Source organism: Lutjanus erythropterus, chromosome 4 (genome assembly GCF_056507025.1).
Source record: "Lutjanus erythropterus isolate fLutEry1 chromosome 4, fLutEry1.hap2, whole genome shotgun sequence".
Taxonomy (NCBI): Eukaryota; Metazoa; Chordata; class Actinopteri; order Lutjaniformes; family Lutjanidae; genus Lutjanus; species Lutjanus erythropterus.
This window is the reverse complement of record NC_139320.1, coordinates 46,873,754-46,894,282: the sequence shown is the minus strand read 5'-3', so window position 1 is coordinate 46,894,282 and position 20,529 is coordinate 46,873,754. Positions and strand designations below refer to the sequence as shown.

Here is a 20,529-nt window from a genome sequence, read left to right as displayed (position 1 = left end):
CAGTGGGGATACGTGAAGGAACAGAGACCCAGAGATCATTTGTCAAACTATTGAGAAACATATTTTGTCTCAGTGCAATTTTTTTTTTGACAAAAGACATTCTTTTCCAGACTATATAGAAGAAGTTTGCAATTTTCCTAAAACCTTCTTTTAATGTCAATAAAAATGAGACAGATACGGAAGCCCAGATCAGCTGGTAAAAGAAAAAAAAAATCCCCATGGTAAGACATAATTATGAGATGTAAAGTGACTGTTTATGAGATAGAAAATCGAAATAGAGATTTAAAAAACATAATTATGAGATATAAAGTCACAGTTTGTGAGAGATAAAAAGTCGAAATTATGAGATAGGATAGGAGATAAAGAGTCTAAATCACGAGATAAAAACTTATGAGATAGAAAGTCGGAAAGAAAGTTGGTCGGTTTAAGATTAAAAAGTCAAAATTATTAAATAAAACCTCATAAATGTCATAATTATGACTTTGTCATAATTATGACTTTTTATCTCATAATTGATTTTCTTGGTCTTTTTCTTTATTATTTCATAATTCAACTTTTTAACTCACAATTCTAACTTTTTATCCCATAAATTCAACTTTGTAAATCATAATTATGACTTGCACCGAGGATATATTTTTCCTTTACTGTTGGAAATGAGCTTCCATAAACAGAGGATTAAATTATCAAAGAATATTTTGGAATGCGTGCATGCACCCCCTTTTTCCTCGGCAGCAGCCCCAGCTAAAAGACTTCGGCTCGCTGGTTCTAATTTCCAAGTCAACCTAGAGGGATTTTAAATGCCAAGACAAAGACGGCCTCATGTCTGACTGAAGATGAAAGAAATCCAAAGACCCTCGTTGTCCAAGACTCGGGGACTCTCAACCAATCAGAGATTCATTTTAGGCCACCGTTCACGCAGATGATCCCAACACCTATGACGCATGTCTACCGTAATGGATGGCAGAGATGCACAGAAAATTTAAACCCAGACCTACTAGGAATTAAAATGGCTGAGGAAAACCATGTCTGTCCTTAAAATACATTTTGTTCAAACATCAACCTGAATTATCATCACGCCGTCTGTAATCATCCACCGAGAGGCAGCCAGACGTGAGTTAAAAGCACTACATTCAGGTCTTCTGAGAGCAAAGACACTGTGCAACGATGTACTAATGTTACAAAGCTCAGACATTAGTGTCACGAAAAGAAAAAGGTGGGAAATTACAGAAGTAAATGGCATGTGTAACAACAGCAAGTAGCAGATGAGGAAGTTTCTTCATAATCCAGCGTCAGCTTGGCTTCATATTACTGTCAGTCAGAAAATTCAGTCCACTTTTTACTCTTTCTCTAATTCTCCACCATTACCAAGCGGAGCATAATGAGGTCTTTGAGATGAATAACCTGCAAGAGAGGTGAAGAGCATCCCATCTTGCAGCCTCTTTCATTTTCAAGATGGGATTTCAGTGTGTGTGTGTGCATGTGTGTTCACAGTCTCTTCTTGATGAGTTTCTCTAGTTTGCGGATGCGGGAGGACTCCTGTTCAGGGGTGGGGGCACTGAAGGACAGAGAGGGGCCGCCGTCGGCCCCCGAGGGTGGAGTCGGTAGCCTCTGCCTGAAGAGCTCCAGCATGCTGCTCTGTTCACTGCGCTTCAGACCCTACACACACACACACACACACACACACACACACACACACACGGACACAGGGGAAATCACAAAGTTTTAAAACAAAAGGAATGGTTTGACAGTTTGGGAGATACTCTTACTTGCTGTCTTGATGAAAGTCAGATGAGAGGATGAATGCCACCCTCAGATCTGCAGGGTCAGTAAAAATCTGGAGCAGCCAGTTATTTTACAGCATAAACACTAAAAGCAGAGGGAAACAACTGACCCTTCCTAAGATCTGCCACTTTGCTTTCTTCTCAAATAACAGTTGAGCAAGCTACGCTTTGTGCTAGGCTCATCTGTGTTGTGACATCTAGAGTAATGTTAGCAAAATAGCTAATGATTGATGTAGATTAACTAGCTAGTTAGCTAGCATTTTGCCAATATTGGGTAGTAGATGTAACTAGCTAGCTAATGACTGATATAGATTAGCTAATTAGCTGGCTAGCATTTAGCTATCAGATGTAACTAGTTAGCTAACAATAGATAAAGATTTTCTAGTTAGTTAGCTATCATTTTGCTAACATTAGGTAGTAGATGTAACTAGCTAGCTAATTATTAATGTAGATTAGCTGGCTAGTTAGCTAGCATTTTGCCAATATTGGGTAGTAGATGTAACTAGCTAGCTAATGACTGATACAGATTAGCTAATTAGCTGGCTAGCATTTAGCTATCAGATGTAACTAGTTAGCTAACAATAGATAAAGATTTTCTAGTTAGTTAGCTATCATTTTGCTAACATTGGGTAGTAGATGTAACTAGCTAGCTAATGATTGATACAGATTAGTCAGTTAGTTGGCTAGCATTTAGCTATCAGATGTAACTAGTTAGCTAACAATAGATATAGATTTTGTAGTTAGTTAGCTAGCGTTTTGCTAACATTACTTTTAAAGGTCCACCAGCAACATCAATTAATCATCTCTATTTATATATATATATATATATATATCATTTTCATTTTCAGGCCAGGACATCTATACATCGCTACAGTACCTCATTATAATGCTGTTTTCTCACACATTTATTTGGATATTGCACATTTTGTGATTTTGATAATATTACGGTTAACGGTGCAGCCCTAGTGAAGTGACTAAATCCACCTACCAGTACCTCTTAAGCTAACTATTTTCAAACGTATATCTCATTTGTTTTATCTGTACAAAAAACCCAAAACTTGTGGCTTTATGGGGGAATCTGATGTTAATTAGTGAGCTTTGGAGGAGCTGGTGGGTAGATTTTATTTCCTTTGAACAGAGCCAGCCTAGTTGGTTCCCTCTGATAAACCAAGCTAAGCCAACTGGCTGCTAGCTCCACCTCCATTTTGAAGCTACAGATCTGAGAGTGGCATCAATCTTCTCATCTAACTCTAAAAATTTTGAACTACGCCTTTAGATTACTGGTTGAGTTGAACCAACTGACCTTCATGTCCAGAATCTTCTGGAAGGTCTCAGGATTGCCATCAGCCAGGAGCTTGATGTAGTTATCAACGAACACCACCGGTGGTTCATGTGGGGCCATCACCACCTGCGGAAAAAGCAGAGTTTAATGTCGGTTTCAGCCCTCCCTCATTCCCTGTTAACCATCATGGGACGACCCAAGAGATCTTTAAATGATCCCACATGGGGCTGCTATGGCCCAAATGAGAGAAGGGAGGTGGGGGGTGGGGGGGGGGGGGAGGGCTGGAATTGACAAAACCACGCAGTTGTAGCTGCAAACAAAGTCAAGACTATGGTTCTATATTTAGGAGAACACTCCTCACTCTTTTTTTATTCCCTTTACACACCAATTACTCCATGCATGAGGGGGCAAGAATTAGCTTCACCGGTAATTATTTTTGGGGTATAATGAGTCTGGGCAAAAACTCAGCATAAGTCAAGAGCAGACAGAAAATGTTTAATGGGGCACAAGTCTTCTCTGGATTATTTCTTTTTTTCCTCAACAATAGAGGCTGGGTGGAAAACGTGGATCGGATAGCATTTCTTGCAGACGCTTCAAAGCAAGCGGACCAACACATGGCTGACAGACCCCCACCTCCCGTCTCATGCATACACATGCACGCAGGGATCACCTCGCAAAATGTTTCTCCTTTCCCTAACTTCAAAAATAAAATAAAAAACCCATCTGTCTTTTCAGGTTTTATGCTTTGCTTTTTACTAAATATATATGAGAAGGTGAGCTGAGAGAGTGGAGGAAAGAGAGTGAAGAGCAGGCATGAAAGGTTCAGGATCGTGAGGAATTCTTTGCTTTCTTACTCGTCCTGCTGACTGAGTGATTTACTTAGCAACTGTCCTGGAGCCAGGCCAAGGGAAAGGCCTGTAGGGACCTTGTAAAAAAGGGGAAAGAAAAGAGTTGGGGGGAGGAGGGGAGAGTTTAAGAATGAAAACGGGCATAAAAAGGGAGAGCGAGAGCAACAGAGTGAGGGGGGGGAAACATTCAGGCTGAACAAGGGTAGTGGGAAGCGGGGGGAGAGGGTGGGGGAGGAGGGGTCTGCCTTTTAAATTCTCCCCAGAAGAGAACTTCAGAGGTGGGGGAGAGAGAGAGAGAGAGAGAGCGAGAGCTGGAGCTATGGTGGGCTGGGCTGGAAGAGCGTGGAAAACAGCCACGTCTCACAGGCATCGGAGCGGCCAGGAGAGGCCGTCTCAGACAGACAGAGCCTTTGAACATAACTGAGCTCAAAAAAACAGACAACCCAAATATATTAATCTTTAATACCCAAAGTAGATACTTTGACAGCTACATTAAGATTTAAGAGCTGGGATCTCAGAAAAGTTAAAAAAAGAAAACAGGCAGACAAAAAATACTGTGAAGTAAAGTGCCAGTTAATTTTAAAGTTCATATTGCATCAGTTTAAAGCTGCACTAATCAATATTAAGAATGGATTAAACTGTACTGGGAATGAAATACATAAGATTTTTTTTTGCACCTGATGATATCACCTCATTAAAAGTAACGTATGAATAAACGTATTCTCCTAACAGGCATCAGTGCTGCCAAAAAGATGCTAGCTTAACGAATGGATTTACACATTTATTGTAGAAATGGGATCAATCAATATCAGAACCAGGGGGCAATCGCAAAACTGATCCGCATTCCAGTCTGAAGTCCACACAACACGTGTTTTCTATTTGTGAATACTATGCTAAGTACTGCGAATCAGGAGTTGAATAGCATTATTCAGTGCTACTCTGCATTAGAATGTAAAGTAATGTAGAGTAAACACATTACAAATGACTGTGGTCCAATACAGCTAGAGGGACGAAATGTACCAGCTACCTCACTCAAGGTCCAACAATAACCCAGCGTAAAAATGACAATTGCCTCCATAAACTACCATGGTCTTAACAAACACATTAGAAACACAAACGAGCAGTAACATTTGCACTGTGGAACATACAATAGCAAACTTGAACTGTCAGCAGTGCATCATGGGAAATTGTGCAAATGAGGGTCATCTCTCAGCCACATGTGACTGTCACAAGCCAGAATCCTACAGCATCCCATGATGCTTGAAGGACACCATTACACAAGTTACATTATACAAACTACGCAAGCTTTCCAGACTGAAATTCAGTGTCAGCCTCATGTAATCTCACCACCACTACTAGTACTGAGAAAAAAAGAGCGGTGTAGTATCAGTATCTCAAAATGCCAAAATTTTGAGATAGTGAATCTAATTGATTAGAACTAACAAAAAGTGGATCGGTACATCTCTAATCTAGTGAGATCATTAAAATGGGACTATTAATGGCAAGAGTGCATGGCTCTAGAGCTGGTTCAGCATAGCAAGTGATGGTATTGGTATGTATGGAGACCTATGGGGATGGTGATGAGGATAGATAAGGGGTATCACCACAGGTATTTTGTATTTTTATTTTTGTTGGTTTTTCTCTTGTATGATTATATCAATAAAACAACAACAACAATAAAAAGCTGATCACAAAAAACAAACAAACAACAGATTAAATGATGTAATGTGAAAAGGGGTCACTGGCAGCAACTCGTTAGAGCACTCAGATTAGTTTTTTGTTGTAACAAGTAATGTAACACGCAATTCAACTCTGTTATTTTGTTACATTTACAATAAGCAATCTGTTACCGTAACAATTTACAATACAAATGCCATGTTTCCACCGCTGTAACTGCGACCACCCCTTGACTCTTGAGGGTGACTTTTGTGCATTTGAGATAAAGGACAGTCTCAGCTGAAATCTCAAATCGGGTTTTGAGATGGATGTATTTAACTAATTCCCCGTGATCTAATCTTTCTCAGAGTTTAGAAGTCTGGTTTAGAAGTTAAATGTTGAAACAGGATGTAGTGTATGCTATACAAGACAGTGTTATATTGTTTTCAGCAGTGTAATATGCCTCTGCCCAGTGCAATGTGGGATTGTCAGGATAATATCACCAACATGTGCAAGGAATCGCATTAGAGTTTTATTTTTAGTATTGCAAAAGTACACCAGTGAGTTCATTTTCTCAAGAGGCACCTCTGTTGTTTTGCTTCAGTATTACCCATCTCTCTCTAGAAAACAAGCTCTGATAAATCCCCCGTTCACTACCTGCTCAGCGCCAGACAGCAGAGAGACAAACTTAGAAACTAGCTGCTCAACACTGCGGAGAATTTGGCAGCACAAGAGCCAGACATTTCCCTCAGGAGCCAACAACACAAACTGCAAATAAATGTTATGTCCATGTGTGCTAAATGTGTAAGTGGGCAACTGCACAACTTTATAAGGTGATAATATGTCAATGTTATGCTTACAGCTTGTTTCACTGCTCCCATGAGAAGAAAAATGATTTCTGCTTAAGGTCACGGCTCCTTCTATTCTATCTATTTGTAACATCAATGGGATACTTTTGATTAGTGTGAGATCATTAAATCAACTCTTGAACCACAGCACAAGATGACACAACCTTCAGTTGTTACAATGAATTGCAGTTTCTTGGTGGGGGTGAGTCAGATTTAATTTCAAGTCCCGCCATCTCGGAGTGTAATTTAAAACTATTGTTGAGGCGAGACAGAGGGATTCTTGTATTGACCTTCTTTAGATGGGTTTGTCTTTCAGAAGCGTCAGTCTCAGCTCAAGGTGGAAGCAATTACCTGTGAGGGACCTTGATGCTGCACAAAGTTGATGGCTAAAACGCTGGCCGCGGTACAAAAGCTCCTCTTTACTCATGTGGGCTTTCTCTTTTCAAGGCCAAAAACAGCCACAGAACACAAGTCTTTGTATGAAAATAGCTTTTTAGAGGGATGTTATCCAGCAAACTCATGCTTTTATACCTTCAGGTTTTTTAACTTTTTATTGATGAACGTTTTTTACATTTTAACTAGAGTAAGCCAAACAAGAATAATTAAATATTAAAACAGATGAACAGAAAACAAAAAAGGAAAGAAATATGAGGTGTCTGCATGACCTGTGAGGCAAAATTGCCTATTTTCAAACCACATATCACTCAAGACACAATAATTGTACAAGTTTTGTCTATCTGCAGGGCTCAACAATAAGGCTCTCACTTGTCCAGTTAAATTAATGATGGGTGATTCATAGTTTAAGTAATTTTTAATGCAAAAAGCCTCTCAAATGTGTGGATTTCCTGCTTTTCCACATTTATTATCATATTAAACTGAACATCTTCAGGGTTTGGACTGACAAAACAAGACATTTGAAGACATCAACTTGAACTATTTTCACACTTTAGCATTTTATAGACGTTGCCGCCCTTGAAAAGACATCACGATTAGCTTTAGTCTTTGTTGTAATATGATAACCACTAATAAATAAGACAATTTGTACTGCGGCAAGTAAAAACTGACTTTAGGCAAGCAGATTTCTGACCTACTTGGCAATGTTGCCAAACCTGACTGGGCTTTATAAGCACATCATTTTTCCCACCATTTTTCGCCCAATTCTTTTTGAAGTTGTATGGAGGAGGTAATCTAGAAGATGTAATGATATTAACGAGTTAAAGAGTTTTTCTGAAGCCAGTGTTTTGCAATTTGCCTTTTTGCTTGCTGCCAGCAAGGTCTTTACTCAGTCCGACGGGGATGTGTCCAAAATAAAGGTTTGTGAACGCTGCACTGATACTAAAACACAGAGTTTTCGAGAAGAATTTTTTCCACGGACAAGAGCGAAAGAGCATAAGCAACCATAACCTCTCCACATCCCCTCCTTTTTATGCCTTCATCTTGTGCATCATTATTACTCTTAACTTTTGGATCATTGGTCTCTCTTTCTACTTATTACTAAGAATTCTCTTCTATAGGATGTCTGTTATCAGGGGCTTTCTTTTGGTATTCCTTGCTGTATCAGATTTCTAGCCCCCACAATGATTATTGTGTCTTCTGCTGTCACAGTAATGCGTGAGAATCTCTTGAAGGGCCTTCATGCAGTGTCAGCTCTGTCTGTGAGAGACGTATAGATCACATTCCAGCTGAGGGGGCCCGCTGGCACACCAATTCAGAAACAAAAAAAAGCAGACAGTGGTGGGCTGATGCGAATGCATTCTATAATTCTATAATGTGAAAGCTCTTTTAATGTGTGACAGATGAGTGGAAATTCATGTATATATACATTCAGGGCATTTTTCCCGGGAACAAAGACAGTCCATATGGAACAGCGTGCATCCCAGTAGAAAACAATCAGGAGGCGATCAAATTGAAATACTGAGATGGGCTTTTTTTTAGATGTCGGAGATGAAACAGAGTTAGTGTGCCTTAAGACCTGAGTCGAAGACAGGGTGTTACAATATAATACCATCAATTGAAAATATTTGCCGTCTTCCACTCATCCTGTTTTTAAAGATTAGAGAGGCTCAAATTAACTGCTATCAACATCAAGACAGTCCAACCACGATGACTTCAGGAAGGAACGACGGCCTCCCGGGAGTGCAAAGGGAAATCAAGGGACAGGCAGGCGTATACTGTGTGTGTGCATTTCTGTTCACCCCAGGGACAGTTAATTAGGGTGGGGTTAATCTGTGGCAGCCACATACCAGTGTCCTCTAGGGTCACATAAGGTAATGCTGAGGCAACTGGCTCAGTGTTTGCTTTCCTCAATGTAGGGCTGTCGTCGACTGAGACTTTTTTCAGTCAGATCAGATTTGGCTGTGAAATACGAATAATTGAAGATGTATTATTTTATTTCAGTTCAGTGCATCTAAATCTATTAAACTAAATCCCTGTATCAGCCTATATGAGTATGTTTAACCAATAATATGTGTGTTTTAAGGTCTTTCTTCATCATCAGATTTTCACAGTCAGCGCAAGTAAAAGTGTGCGTTGTCCTTTTGTTCAGGTATAAAATCAGCGCACTGTGGAGCCTCACCTCCCACGCTATAAATTAAGGATTTATCGTGACCAAACCAGAGCTGGTGATTTTTGAAAAAGCAAAAAGACAAACCAAGATGTTTTTGGTGAGCTTTATTTTGTTTCTGTTGAGTTTGAATGAAGCTGACGATGATGTTGAAATTACAGTTTTTCCAAAGGGAGTCTGGTGATTTGCCTAGAGCAGTAAAACAGCTGTTTCTCAAAACAAGGTCTCTCACTATAGCGACCCTTTTCATACTGACACTCAGAATAATAATCTACGCCTGTCGGTGGCAAAAACAAGCACAAAAATACGAGCGTCAGCTGGCTTGCGCTCTCCGCTGTGCGCTCTGGTGAAGCGGCTGGTAGCGCATCACCTGCGCTCTGGTTTTATCACTCTCCTCCACTTCCATCACGGATAGTTTTGTTTGTGGTGATTCTGAGTTTTGGTTTGTAAAGTTTACAGCCTTTCACTCTGTTGCATTGTTCTGTGTACAATGACACAGCTAAAAAAGCAAGAGCTGAAACTTATTCAGCAACCAGTCGTTTCACCCTCTCCATCAATTAATCACCAGCGCATGTGGTCACAAAGATTTTTCAGATTTTTGTTTGTGATTCTCCCCTCTTCTATCTGTTTTATCCCGTTACTGTACTTCAAACTGACTGCTCGACTTGGTGAATCTCAGTCGACTGAGGGGTCTCCAAATGAAGACCGGACTCTTTAACTTTCCGGGGGTTGCCCTACCTCGCTGAAAACAGAAATCCAACACAAACCACGTGGCACTGCACGTGTGAGAGTGTGTTTTCGTGAGTAGACTCATGGCTGCGTGCATTTACTTATTTACTCGCTCACACCTTTCCACGGGCTCAACCACATACTGCGTTTAAACAATATGTGCGTGTGTCTCGTGTTGGCCTGACTCTCACTCATTAGCGCATGAGCTCCGTTCCTATTCCCTCCCTACCTCATGCGAGGTGGGTTATTTTATGGAAACATGCTCATAAAGTGCTATTGTGAGTGGGGTTGAAGACACAATTAAAGGGTTATTCTGACCCAAAATAAACTCTAAGTAGATAATCTGCTTGAGTGACTCAAAACAAACATTTTAATTCTGGCTCGCCAGTCAAACCGCAAATGCTCAAAAGGAGAAATGTTTGTTCAGACTATTGTTGCCTCTGACGATGGAGCCTCGATCAGTGGAAAAAAGCAGTTAGCTGCAGGTTGTGCCAGACTATTCTTGGTCATATGTTAGGGTGAACACCAAAGCCAATGTTTAACTGAATATGTCAGAGTTTCAACATTAAATCTGTTCAAGGGCAAACAAGAGATAAAGAAAAGTCGTTCAGACTGCACTTAGAGAAAAAGGTTTCAAACCTTTAAAGGTCAGGAGCTGAAGCTTTGGTTGTAAAAATGACCAGCATGAATTTAGCCACCCAAGTTAATTGTCATAAAATCTCAAGTGTCCCATAAAGATTGAGCCACTCTGATAATGTGTTTAACTAGAACTATTTTGTATTTAGAATTGAACTCAGGTTCCCATTAAAATCCATCAGTTAAAGATGCAGGAGCTCATCCTGAGTTTATACATGAGAGCTAAACTGTTTAAATTCATCTATACTGGCCTTAAGAGCAAGGTTGAGTGTTTTTCCGACATTCATCTGAGGAAAGTTAGAGCCTGCACTTATTATTCACACGCACCTGAAAGCTGCACAGACAAAAGCAGGGTTCCTATAGCTTTTCTGAAGTTAAATTCAGGCACTTTTCATTCATTCATTTTTTCAGCTTTTCCAGCACCTTACAGCTGTGGTAAATTATGAATTTACATTTATAGTCAAAATTATTTCACTTCTTCATCACATTAAATCAGATGTTACTGTGCAATTAACATCCAAAATTATGTTTCATGACAGCATAATCTATAGAAGACTTACAAATTAAAAGAAAACAAGTTTCATGTTTCAAGTCTGTAAGTAGATGTGGCATCCTAACAGGAAATGAAAGGCGATGAAGACCATGGTTGCCGTGACCCCCCTTCCCCCAGTTTGGCCTTCTGTGCCTCAAAAAATGATCTGCCCTGAGGACACAGTGGCCTTGATGCCCCGCCCACACCGCCCATGCTGATTTAGCCATTTTCTCCTCTGCCTCTTTCCTGTTATATGCTTTTTAGACACCAGTGTCTTTTGTTTAGCTTCTGTGTTCTTACTTGGTAAAATCAAGTGAAACGCTGCACAAATAACCAGTTGTGGATTCAATTTCTAGTCTGTTCCTGAACCACTGAAAAAAAATGCTATTTATTACTACAGTCTGATAAATTAGTGAACAAATACGACAAGAAACTCAACATATAATGTTAAGCATTGCTTGTATAACACTACACTGACTTAGCTGACCCAGTGGCTTCAAAAGTATTATAGCATGGGCGCCCCTATAGCTTAGTCGGTAGGGTGTGCGCACCATGTATTGAGGCTGTTAGTGCTCTGCAGCGGCCGCTGGTTCGAGTCCCGCCTGCGGCTCATTTGCTGCGTGTCGTCCCCTGTCTCTTCACCCCCCTTTCCTGTCATACCTTCAGCTGTCACTGTCAATAAAGGCAAAAAAATGCCAAAAAAAATAACCTTTAAAAAAAAAAAAAAAAAAAAGTATTATAGCATAATGTTTGTAACATTACTATTAATAAGTTAAATCCCCTTGACTCCCCCGTCTTCAAACAGAAGTCCAGTGACTCTGACTAGTCCAGGGCTAAGTGTGTATGAACTTCTGACTCAGGAGTTTGTATAAATACTGGTAATTTGTAAATAGTACTAAATTATTTTGTGAAATAAATGGTTTTACTTATTATTTAGGCTTATTTCAAATAAAATTTATTTCATTCATCCATTTCAAACACAATCACCCTTAACCCTGAAGGTAAATTCATTATTTCTGTGAACTTAAAACACTTTTCTTTGATGACCTTGCTGTCCTGGTGTTTGGCCTTCGTTCCCTCAAAAAACTGACAACACCAAAGGCCAAATGGCCTTGCACCTGAAATTATAAAATTCCAAGCATGCATCCTACTGAAACAATTATTTTATTTCCTCTTCTCAAAAGCAAACTAATCAGCCAGGTAGAGATTTATCATGAAAGAAAAGCAAATGCATTTTCAAGCAGTTTCAGGCACTTTATCCAAAATCAGAGCACTTTTTCTAAAAAAAAATACGACATTAAAATGTAGTGTTTTCAAGGATTTCCAGCACCCGTATCAATCCTGCTTAAGTATCTGAATCTGCTGCACTGGGATCTACTTCATGTTAATGAATGCACCCCCCCTCCTCACCTTAAGGATCATCTCTGCACGCGTCATGCCTTTCACCACTATCTTAGTGTAGCTGGCAGGTGCCTTGCGGAGAACCTGGGAGCCTATAGAGGGCAGATCCAGCAAAACCGTCTTCAGGGAGTGAGTGTCGAGGAGGAGCTGGCAGAGCAGACACAAGACAGAAACTTAGACATATGAGAGCAGTTATTCAGGATGAAAGTGAAATGAAATCATGTAATAGCACCCAGACATGTAAAGCTTAAAATGTGCTTAAGATGATGAGTCACAATGCAGCTTCAGACCAGATTAACATAAATTAAACTTACTTGTTCAGCTCCCACCATGCTGATAGGTTTACACCTGAACAGGTGGTTGATAAATTTGGGAATGAAAGAACTGAGGAAAGAAAGAAATACATCAACTTTAGGAACGTTTATTCATCAATCATGGATAGAGGAATTATGTGTGTGTATGAATATGTGTGTATGTATTGTACTTTGTGAACTTGATGCAGAATTGTGTGAAGTATTTGCGTGTTGAGGCCAGATTGTCTCTGATGATCGGCACATTTTGCTTTATGTGCATGATGATCGACGTCACATAAGGACTCTGGTCACCCACATGCTCAACACTCTGCCAAGGCATCTGAGAGAGAGGGAGAGACAGAAAGGGGGGGAGGAGCTTCAGCATCTGAGGCTACAGACAAGTACTGTCAAAATATTATACTACTTCATCAGGCTTCTGTGGAAATCTTTAAGTTTCTGATGATGACTGCAGACCTGCCAACACGTTTTTCTCGTGTTTCTCCTGTATTTCAAGGTCAACTCCGAGCACCCTCCCATTTTGTTGTTTATCCTGGGAAACTCCCATAATTTTCACGGACCTCAAACTTCATTATGAATAACTGTCATAGACAGATTCGTGTTTTTTGGCTGTTTGTCCAACGTCACCCAAGTTTCCACATTTTAGTCACAATAACACTGAATTCAAATGCAATCTACAGACACAATCGACATGCTACATACAAATTCAACCCACAGATTTCCACACCGCTGAGTGGTTCATTCGACGTCTCCTGTCATTCATTTCAGTGAGGGGCAGGTGGTGGAGGGAAAGCAGTTTTGATCACGGTGGTAGGGATAAGAGGTGGTTGCTGCACATGTGCACACGCACAGATTTAGCTTTGCACATTCCAATTTTCTTGACCGATTCCGATTTCCTATTTTTTTTAAGGGTTTGACCTGCTGATTCCAATTTTGTCCGATTCTGATTTTCAGTCTTTCTAAGAAAAATTGGATAATTGACAGGAAACATTTCTGCAACTTTTCTTGTAAAACTAAATTGGACATTCATAATAAAACACTGACTATTAAATAACTTTGGTATTTTCTCCAAAAGTGTTCCAGATTACAGCCAGGCCTTATTATATTACTATATTAACATTATGTACTAGAGGGAACACGATCTTGCAAGATTTCATGGGATACAATTTAACATGATCTCATGTGGAAGCAGACGTAAACAAACCAGAGACCGATGCGGCCCACTAGTGTGCTGTAGTAAAACTTTGCAGTGAGAAAAACAGAAGGAGAAGTTAAACGAGTCTGGATGAGAAAATGTTTTAGGGGACACATCAACACAGGTTGTTTATTCTTCAGCCAGAACAGAAGGTGAGATTTTAACTGTGAGTCTGTGAACAGCAGTCTGCTGCTGGCTAACATCAGCCTGAAGAGATAGAAACTTTACCGCTGTTTGGCGACACCGTCAGCTGTTCTGTCTTGTTGAAGAGTGTCTGTCTTCTCTTTATCCTGTTCTTGGAGTCTGTCACTAACACTGACTTCATGCCAGCATGTGTCTGAGTGCGTGCTGAGCGTGTGCGGCTGTGATCAGCGCTGTGGTGGCTGTGACATTACGGTCAGTGTTGTGTTGTTGTTGTGTGTGCTGTGCGCATGACATGACCATTGCGCAGAGACTGTGTGCGAATATGACCGGCACAGAATCGGATAAGTGGCGCTGACCGGCTGGTCATCCGTCAGGCCTGGTGACACAGAAAACCGGACGGTTCTAGCCGATCCAGATCAGTCGAATGGTGCATCTCTAAGGGTGGGCATAGGAGAAAAAACAGGCATCCCACAGGTCATCACAAAATAAGTCATCACGAAAGGGCTGATAATGCTGAGTACCCGGCATACCAACAATGCTTTGCTTTTTGGGGGAACTCTGTCGCAGGTAGGCTGTTGTCAGGGTAGTTGACAACAGTGGCCACACAATACTTATTTAGGGCAAAGTGGGAAAAATGATGTGCGCCAACATATCAGGCACAGAGGGGTTTATTTATTTGCTATCCACCCTCCTTCACTGCCAAAAAAAAAAATCACCTGTATTTTGAAACTTATATGTTGGCAGCTACGTGACTAGTGAGAAAGAGACATTTATAAAACCACCAGAATTTGTGTGTTATCTTTAAACTATTTTTAAAAGACAATTGTATTGGAACATTTGTTTATGTGTTTGTGTCCAACCTTGCTCATAGCAGTGAGAGCAGGGTCACAGGCAGCATCAAGATCTTGAACAAGTAGCTGGATGCTGTTTGAGATCACACTGAAAAAACATGAAAGCACACAACAGACACCATTAAAACACTCTTTTCACACAATAGAAGGTAGGTTCTTTTTTCCTAAAGAGCAAAAATTGCTCACTTACGTGCTGAATGTATCCATCTCGCCAGTTAAATTAATTCTCTCCACCAGGACTTTATCTACTTTCTCCTTCAGCTTCTCTTCCAACTGGAACAATACAAACAACAACAACAACACAAACATAAAACACATAATAAGCTTCATTACTTTAAGCGCATCTTCTGAAATGTGTTGGTCTGTTTTTTTTAAATATTGACATGAAATTGTGCAACGTGTCTTGCAAAAAAAAAAAAACCTCCTTCAGGTTGTGTTGTAATCATAACTGTCACTGTGAGTTCCTTAAAACACTGATGAAACACAGGTCAAACATCCTGTAACTGCTACATGATAACCATCTCTTATGCTCCTTGTGTGCTTATTTGTGTGTGTGTGTGTGTGTGTGTGTGTGCGTGTGCGTGCCTGTTGTGTGGTAGCCAGGCAGTATTCTGCAGTGCTGAGGATGCTGCAGATCAAGCAGAGCTCGTCCACGGTGAACTTTGCGGCCTCTGAGCCTTCTTTCTCCTTCAGCAGACTGCTGATGGTGAGACCCCCGCTGTTACTGCTGGACCTGGACAGACAGATAAACGTGATGTAAATATCAGTATGGGATGAGGTACAGGCTGAGAGCTTACACTGCGGCTTACACATACGTCTGAGTTTTTCAGTTGGTCATACACAACCATAATAACTTTTCCCCTCCCCCCTTTTTCCCTCCACCTTCTTTTTATATCTATATATCTTTTCTTTTTTCATTTTGTTTTGTTTTTAATTTCTATAATTTTTGCCCGCAGACTTAATGCTACCGATATTCTCAATGTAGGTAAGTATGTATTATGTGTAACTGATAATCTAATTTATAATTAAATCTATGTATTTATTTTTACTACATTACACATCTATCTTAGGCTATGTTTTTTTTTTGCAGATTTTATGTGCTGTCATGCAAGATAGGGTGAGATGGGGGCTTGGCTGGGGCTTACAGAGGACACAATTTATTGTACTGTCCATGCCTTTGGCAATGTCACTGTGTCGTCCCTCCACTGCTTAAAATAATGAAATAAAAATATAACAGGAGAGAGAGAAACACAGCAGCAAAGAAACAGACAGAGGGGTTAACATAAAGAGGAACAAAGCTGACATCTGAGTCTACCAACAGGATTTAGCTGTTGTATAGCGTTACTTCTTATGAAAATACATCTGTCAAATTCTGAGTGATAGCCGGTTTCAGTCTCGTGTGATTTAAATATTTGTGTTCACATTTGGATCATGACATGCCAGAAAAAGTTTGGGAACCACTGGATGCCTTTGAGTTACAGGGTGGAACACTAAACTGGAACAGAAAAACATTAAGACCTGTCACACCTTCCTATAAAGAATCAAGTCAGACATGAACATTTCTAATCTACATAAAACATCTCTCTTCTTAATATTATTGTTATTATTGGCTAACCTGATGCTAAGTTGTCATGTGTCTTCTGCTTGTTGCGAGGCAATCAGCTTTGTATAGCTTAGGCGTATATGTAATCATTTTATTAACAACCTGGTCCTACAACTCTGTGTTGCATGGCTTGTGTGTTTGTGTAGATCACCATTTTACTAAATTAAGGCTGCATCTTTAAACAGTTTATCAACAGAATTATGCAGCTCATATGAAGCAAAACACAACATTGAAAACCAGCACAAATTATACTGTCTGTCATCTGCATGCCAAAAATACTTCTGCATGTAATTTTTAAAGGTTAATTTGTTTTTTTATGTGAATATTAGGGGGTAAATTGTTCCAATTTATGATGGTTCTGTAAATAACAGTTTTTCTCAGCAAATTAGTCCTTTGCCTTGGTATCAAAATGTACCCATAACCAGCCAATCCAGTGTTGTGCTTGTGTGTGTGTTCTTGCAGTAAGTTATTTGGTCAAATAGAAATGTTGCTTTGTGTTGCTTGCATGACTATTTATGCAGAAAGGGTGTTTCTTGTTGGTCGTTGCTGAGATATTGTATTGATGTTCTGTTGTTTCTTGTTTCTTCGCATGACTTGTGTTCTGTGTTTCAACAGATGCCTGATGGCTGTCTTTATGGTGTGGTAGTATTATGTGAATTCGATCATTTTATTTCAAAACATCTTCCCGAAGACCACAGCTAAAAAAATAGCCAGTGTTAGCCAGCTGGCTAATTTTCAGCTGTGGTCCTCCTACAGAAATGTTGATTAATGCGCATTGTCCTTATAAATCAAATAAAATGAATTACAGACGCACCTAAAGATGGCCTGTGTTGGTTTTTCCTACAACTGGCTTAAGCGGACCTCCTTTCTTACAGAGCTTCAAGAAAAACTCTTTATGGAACACGTTGGTTTTTTTTTTTAAACCACAGGTGAGGGAGGCCATTTTTAAGATCTGAGACTCAACGGGCATAACTACGAGCAGACGCAAGTGTCGGGATGCTGCGCCAGTGAGGCTTCAACGGCGACCCAGCCATTAATAAACGTCATAACAGAGACATGTGGGTAAAACCACAACATAGTTCAAGCTCCTTTCGAGGGGTCCCTTCAAAACCTCACAAAAACCAATTCACAGCACACCACACTGGACGGCCGTGTCTGCATGTGTCTGTAAGTGTGCGCACTTGCAAAGCATCTGAGCGCATCTTTGAACGGTGTTTGTATACAGCTCAGTGTATGGTATACATTAGGCAGTGAGCGTAAGTGTGTAATTAGCATGCTGAAACAGAGTACGGCTGTGTGTGTGTGTGTGTGTGTGTGTGTGTGTGTGTGTGTGTGTGTGTGTGTGTGTGTGTGTGTGTGTGTGTGTGTGTGTGTGTGTACACACCACAGCCCCAGTGATGAGTTCTAATGTGGCCAATGAGCCAGAGATGTTTTTGCTGGTAGCATATTAGGCTTTGCCACAACATAACCAGCTCCAGATCCCTCATAGCATGCCATCCTAATCCATCAAACACAGTGAGGACTGAAGACATTAAGCTTCAAACTTAAAACTCCTGAGCAGCTCCATCACCATACCAAAAGAATGAACAAATATGGGTGTGACATGCTTGTTTGTGAAAAGTTAATCCCAAATAAATCTGTTTGTGTTACTGCCCAGAAAATGGAATGACTCTCATGGATAGAAATTATTGAAATAATAGCGAGTGAGGGCTGTGAGATTGACTCAAACATACAGAGAACGTTTTCATTGTAATAAAGGAAAATGCCACCCAGTGCAGTGCTGTGGCTGAATGTGTTTCTAATAGTTTTTGGAAAACAATGGTGGTCTACTGCTCAGTGGAATACACACACACACACACACACACACACACACACACACACACACACACACACACAAGTTATTAGGATCAATTCATGGTTAAAGCAGTGAATAAGATAAATAAAATATTATGTTCTTATTGTTTCACAGCAGTTACACTCTGAAGCATAAATATACATGCCCACAACTATGCACAGTGCTGGATATTGTTTGAATACATGCGTAGCAATCCTCAGTCGCAGTGTGTCAAACTTGTTCTGCAGCTCTCAGCAGAGGAAAACAGACACAGAATGCAAAGTTACAGTTGGTTGGTTTGCGACTTTAAAAACCTGAACACTGCATTGGCAAGGGGCTGCATACTACTGCCAAACAGAGTAAAGAGAAACATTATGAGACAGTCATGGTTAGGGTCACCTTTTCAAATTTGGGTTGTTGTAGCACTTTTGGTTTTTTTTTGGCCATATGTCACTGTTTTCACTAGCCTGTTGGCGATCAGATAGCATTATGACTACAAAGTTACAGATAAAAGGTTTAGATATTACTTCCAAGTTGTACTCAGTACTCAGTTATGCCTTTAAAAGTAACTATGTTGATTACATAGTGTAAAAGTAACTTGAAAATATACCCATAAAAGTACCCGAAAAACTTTAAATTAGTGCAATTTGAGTATCTGTAATTAGTTATTTCCACCCTGACAAAGACATACTTTTAGTTAATCATAAGTGATGATTTAGAGGGAATATGTTTATATGTTACTATAAAGTGCTTATTTAGGAAAATTTTGCAGACTATGCCTTTACTAGATATAGACAGATATAACTGATTATTACCAGACTTACACAGGATTCCCTAAAGCTGGTATTTTGTCTGAAGGGACGTGGTTTTGTGGGATCTACTGTAGCGGTGACCGTCTCAGCCTGCACTCTGAGTACATGCGTACAATATAAGATCAGTTAATTTAATGCATGTCATGTCTGAAGGCACATAGAATATACTCATACTTGGTATTTTCCTGTAAATTATATAATTGGTTTCACACCAGTGTTCAATGAAATTAATAGTCTGCTTTGGAGGACCATGTGTGCTGGAAGAGACTAACTTCCATTGCTATCAGAATACAGACTCCCCAACCTAGCAGATTTTTGTTGTAGGACATAATTTAGTTCATTTAAATGCCAATATACCTCAGCATGATTTAGTGTACATATTTCCAATATAACCTGATGATGTTAATCCTAAGAATTTAACAGCAGTCAGGTAAAAGTCATTTGAAAATATGAAGGGAATCTAGCCGCAGTTGCAGCCATGCCAGCTGTAGAAGGAGTAAAAGATAAAAGCCAGACCGATATAGAATTTGGTTGAACTTTTTCAAAAACAGAACATAATGGATATTGTTTTTATTTGCTCTTTTAGTTTTATAGTGGATTTGTGTTTTTTTTATTGCTAATTATTTATAATTATTAGAAATTTTATTTGATTATTTTATTTAGATTTTATATAAATATTTAGGTAAATCAATTTTACTTTTATAACTTTAAAGATAGTTCCAAACTGCTTCACAACAGCAAAATAAAAACAGAATCCAAGAAAATTACAGTATACAGTAAGTATAGAATATTGGTCAATACATATCAATATTAGATTTTTTTTTTTACTCCCTAATATCAGTATTAGCATTGTCCCCAAAAATCCAGTATCAGTCGGGCTCTATAAAAAGTACATCTATATGAATTGATGAACAGAAAAAAAACTGAAAAGTCATCGCTTTAATTTATAGGACAGCTGAAGATATGGCAAGAAAGAGGGGGGAGAGAGAGTGGGGGGATGATGTGCAGCAAGGGGCCATAAAGCGGGAGTCGAACCTACGCCTGCTGCAGAGGACTCACAGCTGCCAGGCCAAAATGAACAACTTTTCAGGTTATAGTTTTGCTAGCTTATCCAAAAAGTGATGTGATGACCCAGCATGAGCCAACTAGAATGCGTGTCGAAAATAAAACACTCCGTCACGAAAGACGCAAGGCACGGCATCGAGTGAAAAAAATCAAGTTTAAAGGACTTATACTTCTCAATCTTCTTCTGTTAGAATAATACAGAAAAGGCCACAGACTAGAAGGGAGCCATTTTCTTACTATGACTCTAATTTTGAGGGAAAAAATTAAATGACTTTCAAGAGAAATTGATGGTTTTCCTCTGCCACTTCAAATCAGTCAGGTTGTCTTTGAGCCAGAATCTACTGGCCCTCACAGGACGGTTAAAGCCACTTCCATATTGGCTTCACCAACTACCATAATATAGACTACTGAAGCCAATATGGAAGTGCTTTAATATTG

At 39.7% G+C, this 20,529-nt stretch overlaps 1 protein-coding gene across 1 annotated transcript in view; it reads right to left on the bottom strand.

Moving 5' to 3' along the window:
- Positions 1-292: 292 nt before the first annotated feature.
- Positions 293-20,529, bottom strand: part of vps53 (VPS53 subunit of GARP complex) — a 49,091-nt gene continuing 28,854 nt past the window's right edge. The window contains exons 15-22 of the mRNA XM_084718152.1: positions 15,363-15,510; positions 14,968-15,050; positions 14,787-14,865; positions 12,761-12,909; positions 12,591-12,660; positions 12,286-12,423; positions 3,085-3,189; positions 293-1,656 (exon numbers count right to left, since the gene is read on the bottom strand). Of these exons, the coding sequence (XP_084574278.1) occupies positions 1,486-1,656; positions 3,085-3,189; positions 12,286-12,423; positions 12,591-12,660; positions 12,761-12,909; positions 14,787-14,865; positions 14,968-15,050; positions 15,363-15,510 (943 nt within the window). The 3' untranslated portion in view covers positions 293-1,485. The remainder of the gene's footprint in view (positions 1,657-3,084; positions 3,190-12,285; positions 12,424-12,590; positions 12,661-12,760; positions 12,910-14,786; positions 14,866-14,967; positions 15,051-15,362; positions 15,511-20,529) is intronic.